This window comes from Anabrus simplex, chromosome 3, assembly GCF_040414725.1.
Source record: "Anabrus simplex isolate iqAnaSimp1 chromosome 3, ASM4041472v1, whole genome shotgun sequence".
NCBI classification, from domain to species: Eukaryota; Metazoa; Arthropoda; class Insecta; order Orthoptera; family Tettigoniidae; genus Anabrus; species Anabrus simplex.
The window spans coordinates 6658041-6679388 of NC_090267.1; the positions used below are offsets into that span (position 1 = coordinate 6658041).

General features: G+C 39.2%; 1 protein-coding gene across 1 annotated transcript in view; it reads left to right on the forward strand.

The window, feature by feature from the left end:
* The first annotated feature begins 10402 nt into the window (after positions 1-10402).
* Positions 10403-21348, forward strand: part of LOC136866917 (gastrula zinc finger protein XlCGF57.1) — a 72358-nt gene continuing 61412 nt past the window's right edge. The window contains exons 1-2 of the mRNA XM_067144013.2: positions 10403-10440; positions 13749-13866. Of these exons, the coding sequence (XP_067000114.2) occupies positions 13801-13866 (66 nt within the window). The 5' untranslated portion in view covers positions 10403-10440; positions 13749-13800. The remainder of the gene's footprint in view (positions 10441-13748; positions 13867-21348) is intronic.

Sequence of the window (21348 nt, forward strand, 5' to 3'; positions counted from 1 at the left end):
CGAATACATAGTTTTCACTGTCGCCGAGGTGAATTGTACACTTCGGATTTTTAGTATCAGGAGATAAACCACGTGGGGATAAGACAGCACAGGAACCCTTAGGGGCGGTCCCCTTCGTAGTGGGTGACAATTGGAGAGTGATATATAAAAATAAACGAAAATAATGTTGAATCCATAGTTATCGGGGTCGCTGAGATGAATGGTGAGACCCCGGATATTTTACAAGTCCAAGTTCATCCCCCTTTCTGGTGGGGGGTGAGGGGGATTCAGATGTAAAAATAATCGAAAATATTGTCGAAGCCATAGTTTTCGGGGTCGCTGAGATGAATAGTAACACTCCCGATATTTTAAAACTCAAAATTTAACCCCCTTTAGTGGGGAGGGGGTGTGAGATATAATAATAATAATATTCGAATATACTGCCTAATCCATTGTTTTCCGGGTCGCTGAGATTAATAATAATATTCCGGATTTTTAAATTCCAATTTCAGCCCCCTTTGGCATAGAGGGTGAGGAAGGGTGAAAAAATAAATTGTCAAAAATGCTCAAGGTAATAGACGTGTGTATGTTCCAGTATGACTTTCAAGTATGACTTACTACCTAGAAAACATACTGTGGGAGTAAGACGCCCCAAGAACCACTACGGAAGCGGGTGAAATATATAATCCGTTCAATTTGGAGTGATCTACAACTTTAGTCCTATGATATTTTGTCGTATCTCTATCCCTTATATTAAATTTGGTTCTATTTCTGGATTTACTTAAATTTTGCACTTTGTACACTTATAATTGATGGTTTGATTCACTTATAGGAAAGATGGGATCATCAAATTCTACACGAATATTGGCCCACCGAGCCAAATTCTATGTTTGAAGCTGTCGCATAAGTATTTGAAAGTAATTCACAGTGTGAAAACCTTACACAAATTTCACCCTATTCAACGTTTCTAAAATAATCTTGCCTTTAAATAGATGAGATACGAGGAAATGTCATAGGGCCAGCCATTTAGATAGCTAAATGAGGCCAGAGTCGTCTTTTTATACAATTCGTTTTTCAATATGAATGCACCGTTTAGCAGCAATTATTATGTAAATGAAGGTGAACATGCATATACTTCCATATGTCGATCTACATTTATTAATTTAAGTCGATTTGTAGTGATCTAGAAGGGGGGGTGTCTTACATTGTAATTAATAGTTTACAAATCAATAGTGACTGTCAGCAGGAGGGCGTCTGATGTTGTAATCAGCACTCCCCACATCGACTTTAACTAGCAATAGGAATGGGGACTTTCTCCAACGCCTGTGTACCATTGTAATGTATAATTCCCTTTTTGATTTGACTAGCAGAAGGCAAGGGAGCGTGCATTTTTTTTAACTCTTTTACCTGATTCTCTTTATCATTAGGTATAGGTACCCCCGATTGTAAACAAATTTACCCATCAAAATGTGACTGACGTTACGCATAGTGAATTGCGGCAGACAAGTGGACCTGTCGTTATCATCACAACACTGCAACTCGCACTTTACATTGGAAACAACGTCTGCGGACCTCCCTATGCTTTTTCTCGGATAACGCCAAGAGACATGGAATTAAAAATTTCTTATTCACTTCTCTGTACAACAATTTACGTCGATATCCGTACACATTGTAGAATACCGTAGCGAAGCACGGGTACATTTGCTAGTCATGGATAAAAACGATTATATCGAAAAAACAAAAAGTTTTTTCAATAATGGTTCTTTCTCCAGAGTCAAAAAAGATCCGACTCAGCAAATCCAACGTCTCCTAAAACAAACTTTAAGAAACACATCATTCCTCTTTACAGAACAAGAAAAAATGAGATTAATTAATATGAATCCCGGCCTGCCTACCGCTAAAGCTCTCCCCAAAATCCATAAGACCGGCGTCCCCATACGCCCCATCATTAACTATAGACCTAGCCCATTAAACAAATTGGCCCAATTCATACAAAAATTCCTTAGTAAAAACTTTAAATTTCAGTCAAAAAATCCGTAAAAACACCAGTAGTATAATTGGATGGTTCTGCGGCACCTCCGCCGCCGCACGCCTCCTCCTCCGCCGCCTCCGCCGCCGCCGCCGCCGCCCGCGGGAAATTTGAATTTAGGTGGGAAATTTGAATTTTGGCGCGAGATTTGAATTTGTAAACAAAGCCACGTGCTTTTTGACAGCTGCCATCGACAACAACGCATCGCTAACCTCACTGCTGCCATCTTGACGGACCTAAACCTCACTAGTACCAACTTAACCTAACTAGCGTGAGGTAAACAAAGCCACGTGTTTTTGACAGCCACGTGCTTTTTGACAGACAACAACGCATCGCTAACCTCAGTACTGCCATCTTGACGGGCCTAAACCTCAGTAGTGCCAACTTAACCTCACTAGCATGAGGTAAACAAAGCCACGTGCTTTTTGACAGCCACGTGCTTTTTGACAGATTTGTAAACAAAGCCACGTGCTTTTTGACAGACAACAACGCATCGCTAACCTCAGTACTGCCATCTTGACGGGCCTAAACCTTAGTGGTACCAACTTAACCTAACTAGCATGAGGTAAACAAAGCCACGTGCTTTTTTGACAGCTGTCATCCGCCATCTTTAAACCACAGAGCACTGTGCTGCCCTCTTGCGTCACCTGTCATCGGCAGTGCTGCTATCTTGACGGGCCTAAACCTTAGTGCTACCAACTTAACCTCACTAGCTCGAGATAAAAAAATCCACGGGCTTTTGGACAGCCACGTGCTTTTTTGATAGCTGTCATCCGCCATCTTTAATCTATAGAGCACAGTGCTGCCCTCTTTAGCTACTTACCTTTGAAATGTGGTGGCGGATAATTTGAAAAATGCTTTTCGACAAGCAGCCATCTTTAATCCAGAGAGAACAGTGCTACCCTCTATGTGGTGGCGGAAAATTGAAAAATTCCACGTGCTCTTGTTTGAAAACAAACTCACGTGCTTTTTTGACAGCTGTCATCTGCCATCTTTAATCTATAGAGCACAGTGCTGCCCTCTTTAGTTTGAAATGTGGTGGCGGTAAATTCCACGTGCTCTTGTTTGGAAACAAAGCCATGTGCATTTTTGACAGCTGTCATCCGCCATCTTTAATCAACAGAGCACCGTGCTGCTATCATGCGGGCAATTTCATCACCTATCACCCGCCATCTTTAATCTACAGAACACCGTGCTGCCCTCTTTATGGCTACTACCTTAAGCATGTAGTAGCGGGCAATTTGAAAAGTTTTGTTAGCTATCATCCACCATCTTTAATCAAGAGAGCACCGTGCTGCCATCTTTAGCTAGATACCTTTGAAATGTGGTGGCGGCAAATTGAAAAATTCCACGTGCTCTTGTTTGGAAACAAACTCACGTGCTTTTTTGTCAGCTACCATCCGCCATCTTTAATCAACAGAGCATAGTGCTGCTCTCTTTAGTTTGAAATGTGGTGGCGGCAAATTCCACATGCTCTTGTTTGGTAAACATAGCCACGTGCTTTTTTGACAGCTGTCATCCGCCATCTTTAATCTAGAGAGCACCGTGCTGCCCTCTTTATCGTAGTAGATGTAAATTCGTCACCTGTCATACGCAGTGCTGCTATCTTTAGCTAGATACCTTTGAAATGTGGTGGTGGATAATTTAAAAAGAAAAATTCTTCAGCAGTCCTCTCTCGACGCTAATTGCATAAGATGGCAGCTATACATGACTCCTTAAGGGTGCTTACGCAAGATGGCTGCTATACACAGGTTCTTATGAGACGCCCTTGGGATGCTTGCGTAAGATGGCGGTTATACAAGGCTCCTTATGAGACGCCTTAGTGATGCTTGTGCAAGATGGCGGTTGCTCTTATGAGGCGGCTTAAGGGTCCTTGGCTAGAGACGCCCTAAGGATGCTTGCGCAAGATGGCGGACACAAGATGGCGGCTATACACGTCTCCTTATGAGACGCCTTAAGGGTGCTTGCGCAAGATGGCTGCTGCTCTTAGCTTAGAGGCTAACACGTCGTGCTAGTTCGATTCATTAAATTTGGGGCTTAAATGCAAAATGTTAAATATCTCGAAAGCGATGCATCGTAGAGCAAAACGGACAAAAAATTTTCTGCCCAGTACCTCGGTTCGCAGTACGAGGAACAAGAAAAACATAGTCTAATGATGAGATCAACGGTTCGGTTCCTACTTAGGCCCTTTGGCATTCACTCTGTTTTAGCTTGTATTGAAGCAAGTCTTCGTAACGTGATCAGGTTTAGCTATGGTAGAGAGTATAACGTGCCGTGCAGGTTCGATTCATTAAATTTGGGGCTTAAATGCAAAATGTTAAATATCTCGAAAACGGACAAAATTCTTCTACCTGATACCTAGGTTTGCAGTATCAGGAACATGATAGCATAAGAAAAACATAGTCTAATGATGAGATCGACGGTTCGATTCCTACTTAGGCCCTTTGGCATTGGCAGCTATCTATTTCTACAAGATGGTGACTATACATAGCTTCTTATGAGACAGCTTAAGAGCGCTTGCACAAGATGACTGCTGCTCTTATGAGACGCCCTAGGGGTGCTTGCGGGAGGTAGCAGCGACAAGACGATGACTATACACAGCTGCTTATGATACGGTCTAGAGGTGCTTACACAAGATGGTGGCTGCTCTGATAAAGAAAGCTAGCTTTGCATCGTGCGGGTATCTTTACAGCACTAAACCTCATACCTTTGAAATGTGGTGGCGGGCAATTTGAAAAATTCGACGTGCTTTTTCATAAGCTGTTAAGGCCTCCTCTTATGTCAAGGCATAGCTCTATCGAACAAGTTTAAACCTGCATCGGGATAGCTAGAGTAAGCGCGTGCTGCAGTGATGACGTCATTATGCATGTTTAGACTTGCAAATCACTAAAGAAACATAACAAGACTAGAATCGAACACCGCACTCTATGCCGTTAACTTTATCATGTGATCGGAACATTGATTGAAGTGTTTAGAACACTAAATAAGTGATCAAGACTATAATAGAACACTGTACTCGATACAACATGTGTTTAGAACATGTCAGGGGATACCTTTGTTCTAAGAAGATTAGATTACCGCACATTCCTTGGCTAAAGGGCTAATAGGCTAAAGGGCTAATGGGCTAAAGGCCTAAAGGGCTAAAGGGCTAATGGGCTAATGGGCTAAAGGGCTAGGGCTAGGGCGCCTCTCCTCTCTTTATCCGGGCTTGAGACCGGCTCTACAACTAGAGGCGGAGTTAACACCCTAAGGAAGGGAGAATGTTGGGAAATAATCTATACGAATATAGCTACTCGATCGACTATATACTACAGATGGATGACTTAGGTGAGGGTAAGCGCTTACTTAATAATACCTACACGACGTAATTCATACTCTATTTCAAAAATATCTTCTTTGTACTGTGTGTAACCAGCATCATGATAGGCTCTTAGCAGTTGTAAACGTTTTACGAGTACGTTGGGGTCTTTACAGTAGCTTATATCTACATAGGGTAACAGAGGCTTGTTGTGAACTTTGAGTCTATATGCAGACAGTTGATGTGCAGGGACTTGTTTTGATGTAATACGTGCTTCAGCAGTAGCGTTTCTAGGTACAAACATAACTTGTTTCGATAGCGATGAAGCGTTGAAATTTCCTTCTTCTTTACCTTGCATCTCTTCTTGAGATGTTTGCACTTCGACAGAACGTGTAGTAGGCTTAGGAAATGAAGTAAAATCATCAAGCTGTAATGACAATGAATTTTCTTCTTCTACTTTCCCTTTACTACTGTTTTGATCAACATCATTATCCTTATTATCATAATCATGATCTTGCCTCTCTTTATCTTGAAGTTTGTGCTCAGTAACAGAACTTGCAGCAGGCCTAGACAGCAAGGGAGAATTAAAAATCTCTCGCAGAGGTGTACTTTTTAAACATAAATCAGTGTTCGCTGGAATATGGTTGAGCTCTTTGTATTTTGTTCCCGATGAAGCTACATTACACGCGGCTTCATGACGTTGAGCGTTGTATGCGTTCTTGAACTCTCTTCTACAATGTTTGCATTGAAAAATCGTCCTACATGATATCTCATGACGTCTCCTGTGATAGCTTCGGGAAAATGCTTTTCCACACTCTTCGCAAATATACCTAGAAATAGGTTTTTCCATGACGGACTTTTATCTTCTGCTAACAGATTCTTCTTTAGAACAGTGCTACCCTCTATGTGGTGGCGGAAAATTGAAAAATTCCACGTGCTCTTGTTTGGTAAACATAGCCACGTGCTTTTTTGACAGCTGTCTTCTTGACGAACCCTAACCTCACTTTGAAGGACAATAGAGCGTCGCTAACCTCACTGCTGCCATCTTTACGGCTGTAAACCTCAAGGCTGCCACCTTATGCATGTTATAGCGCGGAATTTAAAATCCAACAGCAGAACGTCGCTAACCTCACTCTTGCCATCTTGATGGGCTTAAACCTTACTGTTGCTACCTTGGTTATACGCTTTTGTGTTAGTTTACTATTAATCGCTAAGCTGTTCGCATCATCGAAGTAGAGAGTAACAAATGTCGAGTAGATTTAAAGAAGAATCTGTTAGCAGAAGATAAAAGTCCGTCATGGAAAAACCTATTTCTAGGTATATTTGCGAAGAGTGTGGAAAAGCATTTTCCCGAAGCTATCACAGGAGACGTCATGAGATATCATGTAGGACGATTTTTCAATGCAAACATTGTAGAAGAGAGTTCAAGAACGCATACAACGCTCAACGTCATGAAGCCGCGTGTAATGTAGCTTCATCGGGAACAAAATACAAAGAGCTCAACCATATTCCAGCGAACACTGATTTATGTTTAAAAAGTACACCTCTGCGAGAGATTTTTAATTCTCCCTTGCTGTCTAGGCCTGCTGCAAGTTCTGTTACTGAGCACAAACTTCAAGATAAAGAGAGGCAAGATCATGATTATGATAATAAGGATAATGATGTTGATCAAAACAGTAGTAAAGGGAAAGTAGAAGAAGAAAATTCATTGTCATTACAGCTTGATGATTTTACTTCATTTCCTAAGCCTACTACACGTTCTGTCGAAGTGCAAACATCTCAAGAAGAGATGCAAGGTAAAGAAGAAGGAAATTTCAACGCTTCATCGCTATCGAAACAAGTTATGTTTGTACCTAGAAACGCTACTGCTGAAGCACGTATTACATCAAAACAAGTCCCTGCACATCAACTGTCTGCATATAGACTCAAAGTTCACAACAAGCCTCTGTTACCCTATGTAGATATAAGCTACTGTAAAGACCCCAACGTACTCGTAAAACGTTTACAACTGCTAAGAGCCTATCATGATGCTGGTTACACACAGTACAAAGAAGATATTTTTGAAATAGAGTATGAATTACGTCGTGTAGGTATTATTAAGTAAGCGCTTACCCTCACCTAAGTCATCCATCTGTAGTATATAGTCGATCGAGTAGCTATATTCGTATAGATTATTTCCCAACATTCTCCCTTCCTTAGGGTGTTAACTCCGCCTCTAGTTGTAGAGCCGGTCTCAAGCCCGGATAAAGAGAGGAGAGGCGCCCTAGCCCTAGCCCTTTAGCCCATTAGCCCATTAGCCCTTTAGCCCTTTAGGCCTTTAGCCCATTAGCCCTTTAGCCTATTAGCCCTTTAGCCAAGGAATGTGCGGTAATCTAATCTTCTTAGAACAAAGGTATCCCCTGACATGTTCTAAACACATGTTGTATCGAGTACAGTGTTCTATTATAGTCTTGATCACTTATTTAGTGTTCTAAACACTTCAATCAATGTTCCGATCACATGATAAAGTTAACGGCATAGAGTGCGGTGTTCGATTCTAGTCTTGTTATGTTTCTTTAGTGATTTGCAAGTCTAAACATGCATAATGACGTCATCACTGCAGCACGCGCTTACTCTAGCTATCCCGATGCAGGTTTAAACTTGTTCGATAGAGCTATGCCTTGACATAAGAGGAGGCCTTAACAGCTTATGAAAAAGCACGTCGAATTTTTCAAATTGCCCGCCACCACATTTCAAAGGTATGAGGTTTAGTGCTGTAAAGATACCCGCACGATGCAAAGCTAGCTTTCTTTATCAGAGCAGCCACCATCTTGTGTAAGCACCTCTAGACCGTATCATAAGCAGCTGTGTATAGTCATCGTCTTGTCGCTGCTACCTCCCGCAAGCACCCCTAGGGCGTCTCATAAGAGCAGCAGTCATCTTGTGCAAGCGCTCTTAAGCTGTCTCATAAGAAGCTATGTATAGTCACCATCTTGTAGAAATAGATAGCTGCCAATGCCAAAGGGCCTAAGTAGGAATCGAACCGTCGATCTCATCATTAGACTATGTTTTTCTTATGCTATCATGTTCCTGATACTGCAAACCTAGGTATCAGGTAGAAGAATTTTGTCCGTTTTCGAGATATTTAACATTTTGCATTTAAGCCCCAAATTTAATGAATCGAACCTGCACGGCACGTTATACTCTCTACCATAGCTAAACCTGATCATGTTACGAAGACTTGCTTCAATACAAGCTAAAACAGAGTGAATGCCAAAGGGCCTAAGTAGGAACCGAACCGTTGATCTCATCATTAGACTATGTTTTTCTTGTTCCTCGTACTGCGAACCGAGGTACTGGGCAGAAAATTTTTTGTCCGTTTTGCTCTACGATGCATCGCTTTCGAGATATTTAACATTTTGCATTTAAGCCCCAAATTTAATGAATCGAACTAGCACGACGTGTTAGCCTCTAAGCTAAGAGCAGCAGCCATCTTGCGCAAGCACCCTTAAGGCGTCTCATAAGGAGACGTGTATAGCCGCCATCTTGTGTCCGCCATCTTGCGCAAGCATCCTTAGGGCGTCTCTAGCCAAGGACCCTTAAGCCGCCTCATAAGAGCAACCGCCATCTTGCACAAGCATCACTAGGGCGTCTCATAAGGAGTCTTGTATAACCGCCATCTTACGCAAGCATCCCAAGGGCGTCTCATAAGAACCTGTGTATAGCAGCCATTTTGCGTAAGCACCCTTAAGGAGTCATGTATAGCCGCCATCTTATGCAATTAGCGTCGAGAGAGGACTGCTGAAGAATTTTTCTTTTTAAATTATCCACCACCACATTTCAAAGGTATCTAGCTAAAGATAGCAGCACTGCGTATGACAGGTGACGAATTTACATCTACTACGATAAAGAGGGCAGCACGGTGCTCTCTAGATTAAAGATGGCGGATGACAGCTGTCAAAAAAGCACGTGGCTATGTTTACCAAACAAGAGCATGTGGAATTTGCCGCCACCACATTTCAAACTAAAGAGAGCAGCACTATGCTCTGTTGATTAAAGATGGCGGATGGTAGCTGACAAAAAAGCAGCTTATTATTGGAGAGTATATCTTCCCAACAAGTTACACCGCACTTAACATCAAAGTTTCAAACTTTTTTCCTACACATATCAAGTGATTACGCTTGAATATTTCTTCCCCTTCCATTAATGAACGCGTGAAATCACCGACAACTCTCAACAGTTGGGCATACGACACCAAAGACATTTTGAACAAATAATAAATCCAACAGATGCACACCCGATTACTGTCTTGTTTATTTATCGTCATTATCTCGCCGCCATATTGGAAACAGCTGACCGTAAGCTACTCCCCCGTTTCGGACGTCAATAGCGTAGGCAACGGTATGTATTATCTGCGCACTTTTTAGTGATAGATTTACACCCTAGTGCTGAAGCGGTCGACTTTGGTTATCTTCGAGATTCGTATTGGCAACCTTTGAAACACAAACTAAGAATCGCTTATCATCGCTGTGCGCCATCTGGCGTACACTTTAAGTACTCGTACTGTTGTTGTTTACACAGCAAAGCCAAACTATAGAATTCATGCTAGGAACACGTTTCGCAACGGGAAATGTTATATAGTATTAAATATTGTGTGTGTGACACAGTTGTTTGCTTAAAATAATAAAGATTTATAAAATTCATATCGATCGATCATATTATCGATTCAATTCAGATTTCATTTCCATTCAGTTGGCAGTATTAACGGAACCCTTCTTACTTCTCCAACGAGTACAAAAATCTATCACTAAAAAGTGCGCGGATAATATACAGTCGAAGAACGACGCTATGTGTAGGTTTTGTAGGTTTTTTTCTCTATTCAAACGTACCTTTAGCATTAAAGTTTCCGCATCCTCTATCTTTTGGCTTGTTTTTAAGATACGTGGCTGAGTATACCGCTCCCAAGCGAAGCCCATTAAATAACCTAGACAAGACAAGACAAGGCAAGAAGAACGACGCACTGGTTGTACAGTTGTGAGATGCCCTATTCTCTGTTTCCGGCTTACTTTCAAAGTGGTTGGCTTGTAGTTATTTAATGTTCCTGTTAATTTGTTTTGTACTGTGCATCTCGGACATATTGCGGCAGCTTGTGCAGGTTTGTTCTATGGATTGTGCTGTTTCTCGTAAGATTTTCTTCATCAGATAATTGCAGTTTCTCACGTTTTAAACTGTGTCCAAAGCTTTGGAGTCTCATTCTTGTACATCTCAATAAGGAAACTAATACCGTACGGTATGTGATAGGAAATCAGGTAAGCTTTATTGTTCAGGTCGTATTTAAACACAAAAGAACAGCGGCACAGCCGACTGTAGGCTGTCTACATTGAATATTACCCAGCTACCGTTCCGATATGCAAAATTGTTCCAACATGGTACGGTACAAAATTGATTCTGAATAGCCTGCTCATGCTCAACAGTATACATGCTGTTGCAGCAGAGATTTAGAACTGGTTCTGAACTGTGAGTTCTGAATTCATGCTGTTCTAACTACATTCAGAACCATTTTGGAGCCATTCTCATTCAATATCAGGGACTATGTGTTCTATACATGCACATTTAATTCGACCTGTAAGTGTCCGACTGCGAAGAGTACTTCTCATTGGAAGAGCGAGGTCTGCCATTATCCATCGTTAAAAGTTTTGTAACAATTCGTAGATGGCTTTGATACAGTTAATAGTTGCCATTTGCTAATTCCAACAAAACATTATTAACAATCAATTCTGAAAGCATTCTGAATCACATATGCTCATTATGATAATTTTGAAGTAGTTCATAGCCAGTTCGGAACTGTTTGTTGGAGTATATATTATAACATAATCAGTAATTTTAATTGTTTGCGTAAAGTTGCCAGTTAGTACCTGGCTATCCTCTATCAAATAATTTGTTTGATCAGTAAGGAATCTGGTTAAACTGCTACTGAATACGTCATATTGTGTGGTAGCTCTTAAATGGGCTGCTGGCCCATGTGAGGCCTGTGCATTGAGAGAAGTATGCCTATATCTGTGTACGAAACTAGCTTATTAAAATATGTAAGGCACAGGGCTTACACACAATTGCCATTATCATCCAAGATGATGTACATCATTTGGTAGCATACTGTAATGAAAAAGGCTGGGCTCTCCATTTACTATCTGAATGCTTGTGGATTGAAAGCAAAACTGAATGAACTATATCAGAACATTCCTAAGAGTTACTTTCAAATTTGTATTGTAACTAAATTATTGTTGGACACTAGTGTAAAGACAGTACAGCATGTTCATAGTCAATAGAGCTAGCATAGTAACAGGGTGGGGATATAGCAGATATCTTGGATTCAGCAGGTCAAATGGACTGTATCGTGATTGACCTGTCTAAAGCATTTGATAGGGTGGATCATGGGAGACTACTGGCAAAAATGAGTGCAATTGGACTAGACAAAAGAGTGATTGAATGGGTTGCTATATTTCTAGAAAATAAGTCTCAGAGAATTAGAGTAGGTGAAGCTTTATCCGACCCTGTAAAAATTAAGAGGGGAATTCCTCAAGGCAATATTATCAGATCTTTATGTTTTATTATATATATAAATGATATGAGTAAAGGAGTGGAATCGGAGGTAAGGCTTTTTGCGGATGATGTTATTCTCTATAGAGTAATAAATAAGTTACTAGATTGTGAGCAACTGCAACGTGACCTCAAAAATATTGTGAGATGGACAGCAGGCTATGGTATGTTGATAAACAAAGTCAGGTTGTCAGTTTCACAAATAGGGAAAGTCCTCTCAGTTTTAATTACTGCGGTGATGGGGTGAAAGTTCCTTATGGGGATCATTGTAAGTATCTGGGTGTTAATATAAGGAAAGATGTTCATTGGGGTAATCACATAAATGGTATTGTAAATAATGGGTACAGATCTCTGCACATGGTTATGAGGGTGTTTAGGGGTTGTAGTAAGGATGTAAAGGAGAGGGCATACAAGTCTCTGGTATGACCCCAACTAGAGTATGGTTCCAGTGTATGGGACCCTCACCAGGATTACCTGATTCAAGAACTGGAAAAAATCCAAAGAAAAGCAGCTCGATTTGTTCTGGGTGATTTCCGACAAAAGAGTAGCGTTACAAAAATGTTGCAAAGTTTGGGCTGGGGAGAATTGAGAGATAGAAGGAGAGCTGCTCAGCTAAGTGGTTCCGAGCTATCAGCAGAGAGATGCTGTGGAATGACATTAGTAAACGCATAAGTTTGAGTGGCGTTTATAAAAGTAAAAAAGATCACAATATGAAGATAAAGTTGGAATTCAAGAGGACAAACTTGGGCAAATATTCATTTATAGGAAGGGGAGTTAGGGATTGGAATAACTTACCAAGGGAGATGTTCAATAAATTTCCAATTTCTTTGAAATCATTTAGGAAAAGGCTAGGAAAACAAGAGATAGGAAATCTGCCACCTGGGCGACTGCCCTGAATGCAGATCAGTATTGATTGATTTGATTGTGGTTATGTCTTCAGTGTCAGATTATTTGCCCTGCAAGTTGGGCAAGAAATGAATAGTTTTGAAAGTTTGCTTCTGGAATTCTATTTTTACTATTGGCTTTATGTCGCACCAACGTAGATAGGACTTATGGTAACGATGGGATAGGAAGGGACTAGGAGTGATAAAGAAGTGGCCGTAGCAGCCCTAAGGACAGTTTTCTGTGCTTTTCCTTTTTCACATCACCGTACCTTATTCAAGGCACCTATCACTTCCTTCTTGACCGGGCAAGTTGGCCATGCGGTCAGGGGCACGCAGCTATGAGCATGCATCCAGGAGATAGTGGGTTTGAATTCCACTGTCAACAGCCTTGAAGATGGTTTTCCACGGTTTCCCATTTTCACATAAGGAAAATGCTGGGGCTGTACCTTAATTAAGGCCATGGCCACTTCCTCCCAACTCCTAGGCCTTTCCTGTCCCATTGTTGTCATAAGATCTATCTGTGTTGGTGCTACATAAAGCAACTAGCAAAATAAAGAACCTTCCTTCTTGCTCATAGTTATAACACCATAAGACCCATCTGTGTCAGTGCAATGAAAAATGAATTGTTGGAAAAAAACGTCAGTTGGGGTATAGAGGACAAAGTATAATGAACAGATTAGAGTACATCTACAGCGTAGCTCAGGAGATGGTTATATGGGGAGTTACATCAAACCAGTCACTAGACTCCCAGTGTAGTGGGTGATGTATAAGTTGCATATTCACAGGCTATTCACAAGGGGTGTGCAAATTTATCCCAATCTGTGGGTATGGGACGTTTTTTCAGTGAAAACGTTTATTCTTGAGGTTCAGTTTCGAGGTGAAAGTGGAGGTCCTGTGGCTATGAGCACAATATTAAGAGTCACCTAAAACTATGGACTTGACTACAAAATAGCAATAAGAGTGTTTGTTGCTCATGTTTCAGTGGAAGTAATCAACATCCCCAAACCGTCTATACCTTCACCTGCTATTTAAAAATGGACTTTAAAGTAAAGATCAAAGAGGAACCAGTCTGCTGTGAGGAAACATCAAATACTTCATGCGTAAGTGTCATTGCATACAACTTTATGGTGATTAATATTAAACCCATAGCAGTCATCTGAATTTGTCTGGTTACATAACTCTATTTTTATCTGTTGTTCAGCTAATATATGAGTGTCTTGAGGTCTATTTTTAAGATGCGTATTTTTATACTAATTTCAAATTAACCAAATATTCTTTTTACGATTACACAAATGCAGAATTTACAAGTAAGCATCTTTTATTTTGCACAGCATGTCTGAAAGCTGAATTTATTCACTTGGTTTTGGAGAAGAAGTGGGTTTCTCTTCATCTCTCTTTGCTTTGTAGCTCTTGTCAGGTTGTAGAGGGCTTAATTTCTCAAGTAGGCATATTTAATCCTTTATCACCCTGATGGTATTAAAGGTGCTCAAATATATCAGCTTCTTGCGGGAACTTTATCCGTCATCTGAGTGTTTTTAAATCCATAAAGCTGGTTTGCATGACATAGAATCAATAATGATAACAACTTATAAGTTATAAATATCTTTATGGTTCATATTGATAGTTGATCACTATCAAAGAGTAGAGGGAGAGCCACGAATTCAGTACCATTAGGTTAATATTATTGACAATTATGACATGCTCCCTCACGGCAACCAGTCTGGTGTAGGTGTCAGTGCTGAGTGCACATAAATTATGAGGAACATGGGGCATTAACTTCACCTAAATTAAAACAATAAATCACTACATCTGATGCAGAGTCCACTTATTCATGTTGTGAATATCCCCTTCAAAGCAATATATAAACTGTTCACTGGATGAGTTGGCTGTGCAGTTAGGGGCGCACAGCTGTGAGCTTGCATCCTAACTTCGTCATGAAGGTGGGCATGAACACTTATTCCGGGGCCATATTGACAGATCTTAAGTCTTAAAGCAGGAAGGAAGATAAATAGGGGAGACATATAGGATGAAGATTAAATACAGGAAGTAAAATGTTTAGAAAAACAGGACAAACACAAAAGGTGCAATAATTATTTTGGAGGAAAGAACAATTGTCATAAGAAAATTAACACATAATAGGAGAACATAATCACAGTTCAGTGTGGGAAGAAAGAGGAGATGAGGACGAACACGAAAACACAAATGATAGATGACAATCTGCACATCTTCATATACTGCTACAGGCTTTCCCCTCACCAATCCCAATTCTGCATCCCTCTCTCTTCAGCCTCTGACAAGCTGGTTTGTGCTTCTCGGCTCCCTCAGGAGGGCGGGCATCAGCACTCATCGACGGACCACCTTGACAGTTCTTCACTCTTGATGTGCGAAGTGTAGGAAAAGAAGAAAGGCAGATAAATACAAGAAAAGGGAAGAAACATAAGATCAAGATAAAATATAGTTGGTTAAAAATGAGGAATACAGAGAAGCATTCGAGGAGTAAGCACTTGTTGAACAGGGTCATCCAGAAGTTGTGTGTTTATTTCATTATTTTGTCATCAGTACCATCTGGTGTCTCTACCTTATGTTTTGTGAAACTATTTCCACTTCTGTAGCTCAAGTTCAGCTTCACTTTTCTTGTGATCTGTTGTTCATGCCGGGCTGAGTGACTAAGTTTGATTCTGGCTCAGTCCAGTGGTATTTGAAGGTGTCAGCCTCGTGTCTGTAGAATCTTTTCATATTTTATTTTGATGCATTGACCAGTTTTCTCAAGATATCTATCTCTGGCAACCATCTAAGAGCAAAACATTTTCTTTTTAGTGAAGGAAGAAAACAGGCATAGTTACATTTTTCTATTTCACAGTAAGAAATTATAATCGATTTATCATGTTCTTTCTTGATTTATTAGTTTAACGTTAAGTACCACCTTAGCAAGAACCTCAATTACTATTTCCTCAAAATAATGCAAACCAACATTCCAGAATATAAGTCGACATATTGAACTGTTCAATGGACATGCTATCAACATCAATACGTAGTGAAAAATTAACTCATCTATTTCTGCTTGCAATGAACATTTTAATATAATTCTTCCTTTCTTAAGTCCAAATTGAAGCTCCAATCAAATTTTATTATACATATTTTATGTGGAACACCATTTGACTAAATGTTTGTTTACCTTCTTAGTGTGTCAAACATGGCTACATGACTTCAACGAATCGACTAGTCAAAAAGTTAAAATATTACAGATTTAAGCCTACAATCAAATTTTACTACCTATTCCAAGAACAAAATTTATTTCAACAAGCTAACCTTTTAATTAGAAATATTAAGGTGTACACCTTATAGAAATATGACTATTCCCATTTTACTGACCTTCAATTTGTGTATGTATATACTATTTTAATCATATAATGTATATTTTTAATCCACCATTGTAATCACACCATAAGAGTCATGATCTATACTTGTATTTGTTTAATTATTCTTGGCTGATGATGACAGGGAATCTGTCGAAACCGGTACCGAATGTACAAAAGCTGTGATGTTTTAACTGTTATGTAAAACTTTCACACAATATATAGTATTGAAAAGGTGGAACTTATTGTCCTTTCTTTGATGTCATTTATTAGTTCCACAGAATGGAAGCATTATTTAGCACCACCCCAGCACTATAGACTATGTTACCCCTTAATTCTTCTGTGTGTGAACAACATATTTAAGGGCAGTATAAGGTAGGACAAGCAAAACAAAGCCCGTCAAAACAAGAAATTCATCACCACATGATAAACATAAAAATAAAATTTAAAAAACAGGAACATTAAAAGTACGAGGAATATTGTATAATAGACCTGCCTTTTGAAGGCAACCGAACTCAAGAAATGCCCAACTGAAGTGATGCTGAAAACAGGCCAATTCCCTGGAGAAGAATAAGGAGGGTTTGAAAAAGAACACAAAATGAATTGTAATAAGTTCTGTCCCTTTACCTGAATGAAAGATGTGAGAACACCCATTACCATTAACAATAGATTTTATAAATTAAAATAACTTGAATAGTACATTTGAAATGGTCAAACATTACATGATTCAGGATAAGTTGATAAGTAGGATAAAAATATTGAATTTCCTTTAAATTAAGGTAATGATTAGGGAACCCGTAATGAAATAATGTTTAGAACAGTTGAATTTAAACATAATTCACAACTCATGGTTAGAATCTGAAGTATATTAAAATGGAGAATCCTAAGTAAGTTCCCAGTCCATTGAAACCAAGAATAAGGCACAAATAAATAATGTTGTCTAGAAGAAAAATATTTGTATTTGAATAATAATACCAAGAGAAGGTCACAAAATGTAAATCCTGAAAAAACTTCCAAGATTTCTCACAATTAAAGAAATACGTTGATGCCCACCATTACAGACACATCAATCTCAATTAACAATCCATTTCCAATAAACAAAAGGCAAACAAGACACACAAACTCAAGATGATAGAATATAATAACAGTGGGAATAGAGGTACATATGGGCAGCCATGATAAGGAGAAGCATTGGCTGAGTGCTTGAAAATCATAGGAGCATAGTGTTGTTGGAGATTCAGAATGACTGAAAAGCCTTACATGGAATTTATTAGCTTAATATATAATTTCATTCCTTATCCTGGTCCAGGGGATAAGGTTGCTAGGGACAGAAGTAGGCATATGGTAGGATCTTTCTTCGTGCATGAAATGAACGAAAAATGTAATCTTTATATTCTAGTCTTAGAGTTAATTGGTTAATTAAAGCATTCTGTATTTATTTTTGTAAGAATTATTATTTTAGTTTTGCACTATTTTAGTTATAAATGTAGGGTATTCTACATTGTTTAATCAGTGTCACAAATATTTCTTTCATGGGTGACTCACACATCTCTGCCATATTGAGACTTGTATAATGCAGTTAGCTTTGTAGTGTCTGCAGGGAAAAATAAATGCCATGCTTCCATTGCCAAATTTTCATTTAGTTCTTTTCCTCTGACACATGATAGATGTCTCACAAGATTCATACGTGTAGTATTATGTGTTGTGTTTCTGCAGTGTACATCCCATATTGTTCCTCCATCTTTCCCTGTGTATAGGGTCTGTTTTTTACTACTTGGTCAGAGTTTATAACAACAGGTTCCATTTCAGTTCCAGAAAACTTAGTTCAATTTTTCCTACATTATAATAGCAACTGTCAATTATATAATCTAAACCTACACCTGCTTTTTCATTCCTGTTCATCTCATTTTCCACTTGGTCTATCCATTGTAACAGATTCTGTGCATTCTTCACAACCATGCTTCGGTATTTTCAAATAGAGTCATTATATTTACAGTATTCAACAATGCCAGAAATACTAATGTAATAAAATGCAAAGTGAGGGAAAATCTCACTGAACTGCAAGGATAACAACAATGCAACACAAACGAAAGTAACGAACCTTCACCAACATGCAACTGTTGCGGACTGATGCAGAAGATAATGAACTGGAATACTTAGAAGGAGAGACAAGGGTGCAAAATAATTGCTAATGCGACAAAATCAAGGATTGACAGATTCCCTTACCACCCACCAGTGCCTGGTTAATGAAAGATTTCCTTGAAAATAATACAAGTTACCCATTAAACAAGAAATCAAAAAATAAAGGAAGGAAACAATGATACTAATAATGACAAAATGGAAACAAGTAGCTCCAAAAAAATTGTGAGTGGCATACAATTATACATGTGCTTTCATAATCCCAAACATTCCTTGAAGAAATATTACAACCTAGCTACTGTACTCATGATTCGCTGTAGTATTCTACTTTGTATAAGGATTTATATGTAAATTATTGTACACACTATGGGTAAGATTATATTAAATTATATATCCCCTAGCACTATCCGAGAAACAAAATGGGGAGGACCCCATACAATGTTTCCAATGTAAAGTGTGCGTTGAGGAGAATTGATGATATTGGCAGGCAACATTTCCTACCACCATTGAAAACAGAGTTATGATAATGGCAGGCTTTATTTCCTACCACCATTCAAAACGGAGTTAAGGAGTTTATACCATAATGGCAAACTCACTTTTGTGACATACTCTATTGGGAATTTAGAATTTTCCATTAACAATAGGGATTGGGAGTTTTCAATATAAAGGCAGCCCCCTTTTCACGAGGCCTGTCACAATAGAGTTGGAGTTATTTGTAAATCTCAGGAATAGAACTAGCTTTTGGGTGGTTAGGTCGTGTGCATTTGCAGATTTTTGCTCAGACATGTCAATTGGGCTCTTCAGATGGATTGGCATGCCCCTCCAAGACTCTGCTTAACAGTGGCAGACCAACTACGTTGTCCCGCAGTATTAACAAATAGGGATTGCTAACCTGCTAAAGGAGAAATGAATTGTCCGTTTTCAGAAAGATCCCAGCAAATGCATGTGGAATGTTTGAAATAAAAGCCTTGTCCCGTGATTTTATTTCCATAGAATACTAGAGGTTGTGTGGCTGCAATAAAGGCATTGAAAATAATGGAGAGCTACTGGCCTGCCTGCATACTTCATTGGTCAATAAACTATTACTCTAATGATTATGATAATAATAATATATATTTCTGATCTTTTTTTTCTTCAGTAAAGGTCAGTGGATGTGGGGCAGTTGTCAGCATCCTCCTTTGCAGTTTTGGAAGTCACTGATATGGACTAGTCACCTCACCTGATAATCTTTTCAACCTCACAACACTTCCAACTCTTTCCCATGATGCACTTCCGGCACCCATCCTAATGGCCAATCGATCCAGTTCTTCCCATCAACTCCGCTTCTCCATTGTTTCTAGACATCTTATTCTGCCTCTGGATCAACTTACTCTTCTCAAAATTTTGCCACAACTGTAGTGGAAATCAAAGTCTCCTGGATAAGTTTACAGAATCCAGTTGATTTGAATCTAGTATTCTCATGCAGACATCATCTTGCAAAAAAACTTGAACGTGAAAGTTTTCAGGCAAGTAGGTAAAAGGATGGAAGTTAACCACGGCTTCACACTCACGCAGTAGGGTCGTCATCTCTTCGTAACACAGTGAAGCTCTCCCAAGGACACATCTCAATGAATCAAATGTTGCCACCAACCTCCCCACCAGCCTGCTGTGGGAGGGTTAATGCTCTACTGTATTCGCTGCATTGTGGACTCTCTTTCTGTGTGGTTTTAGTTGACAGTTCAAAATGAATTATCTGTACCAGTGAAATTTGTTCCATTGTCATTGTAGACAACTTTTGGTCTTTCTCATCGAGCGATGAGCCGTCAAAAACTCAGTAAAAATCCATTCATTATGAAACTGCTGACCAGGTCCAAGTGCACTGCCCTATAGATGGCAAACATAAAGAGCTTAATCCATCCCTTCCTTCGTACTGTCTGTATCAAGAGTCCTGCAATGTCTACACCTGTCACCTCAAACACCACAGCATCTTTTATTCTGTTTTCCACTAGAGTTCCAGGATGATCATCCGCCCTCTTAGCTTTGTGCCGTTTATTTCTCACACATCTTGACAGCATGGCCTGGCTGTGCCTTCCTCCTCGTAGGTTGCGATTTTCATCTCCGTGTTGACGTATAACTAATATAATACAGTTTGAGGGATGTTCCACCATTCAGCACATTGTAAAATATATTAAATTTAATGGGCAAAGACCGGTTTTGACTCCTTTGGAGTCATAATTAGTTTCTGTTGAATATCAAATCAAGGGGAATCTGATAACAATCATCATTAGGGTTGCCTACATACAACTCGATTGGTTGACATAAGACATCATAATAAAAAATTATACACATAATGGCAATTGCCACATCAGTGGGCTGCGAAACATACACCTTGAATTGTAACGTACACATGGTATGCAATACTTGGAACTTGAAAAGTTCTTAGTTCTGGTTTAAACTGTTGTGTGTTCATGGAACACGGAACACTGGAAACATATGCACTGGTTGAAAATATATACAAATCGGCATAAAACACGTATAATGATATGAAACACTTGGCGCTTCAAGAATGTTCTTGGACTTGTTCGTCCTGTTTCTATCTAATTAAACCAGATGAAATATATACACATTGAAATGAAATGCACACAAAGACATAAAATACTTGGCACTTTGAAAGTTCTTGGTTCTGGTTTAAAAACTGTTGTGTGTTCGTGGAACACAGAATACACTTGTTGATCTTGTTTCAATCTATTGGAAACAAATGCACTAGTTGAAAAAATATATTCATTGACATTAAACACATGGCGCTTTCATGTCTTGGATTTTGGGTTAAAAATACTGTTGTATGTTTTTATAACATGGCTTAGACTTATCAGTCTTGCCACAATCATCTGAAAACATGTGAACCTTTTGAAAAAAGTCTTAATGACTAATTATACCACACAATCACATGAAACATTTGGTAATTTAAAAAAGTTCTCGGTTCTGGGCTAAAACATTGCATGTGTGTTTGAAGAACGCAGAATAGACTTGTTGGATTTGTTTCATTAACTGGATAAATGATTCAGTTGAAATGTACATTGACTTGAAATGCTTGGTATTTTAAGAAAG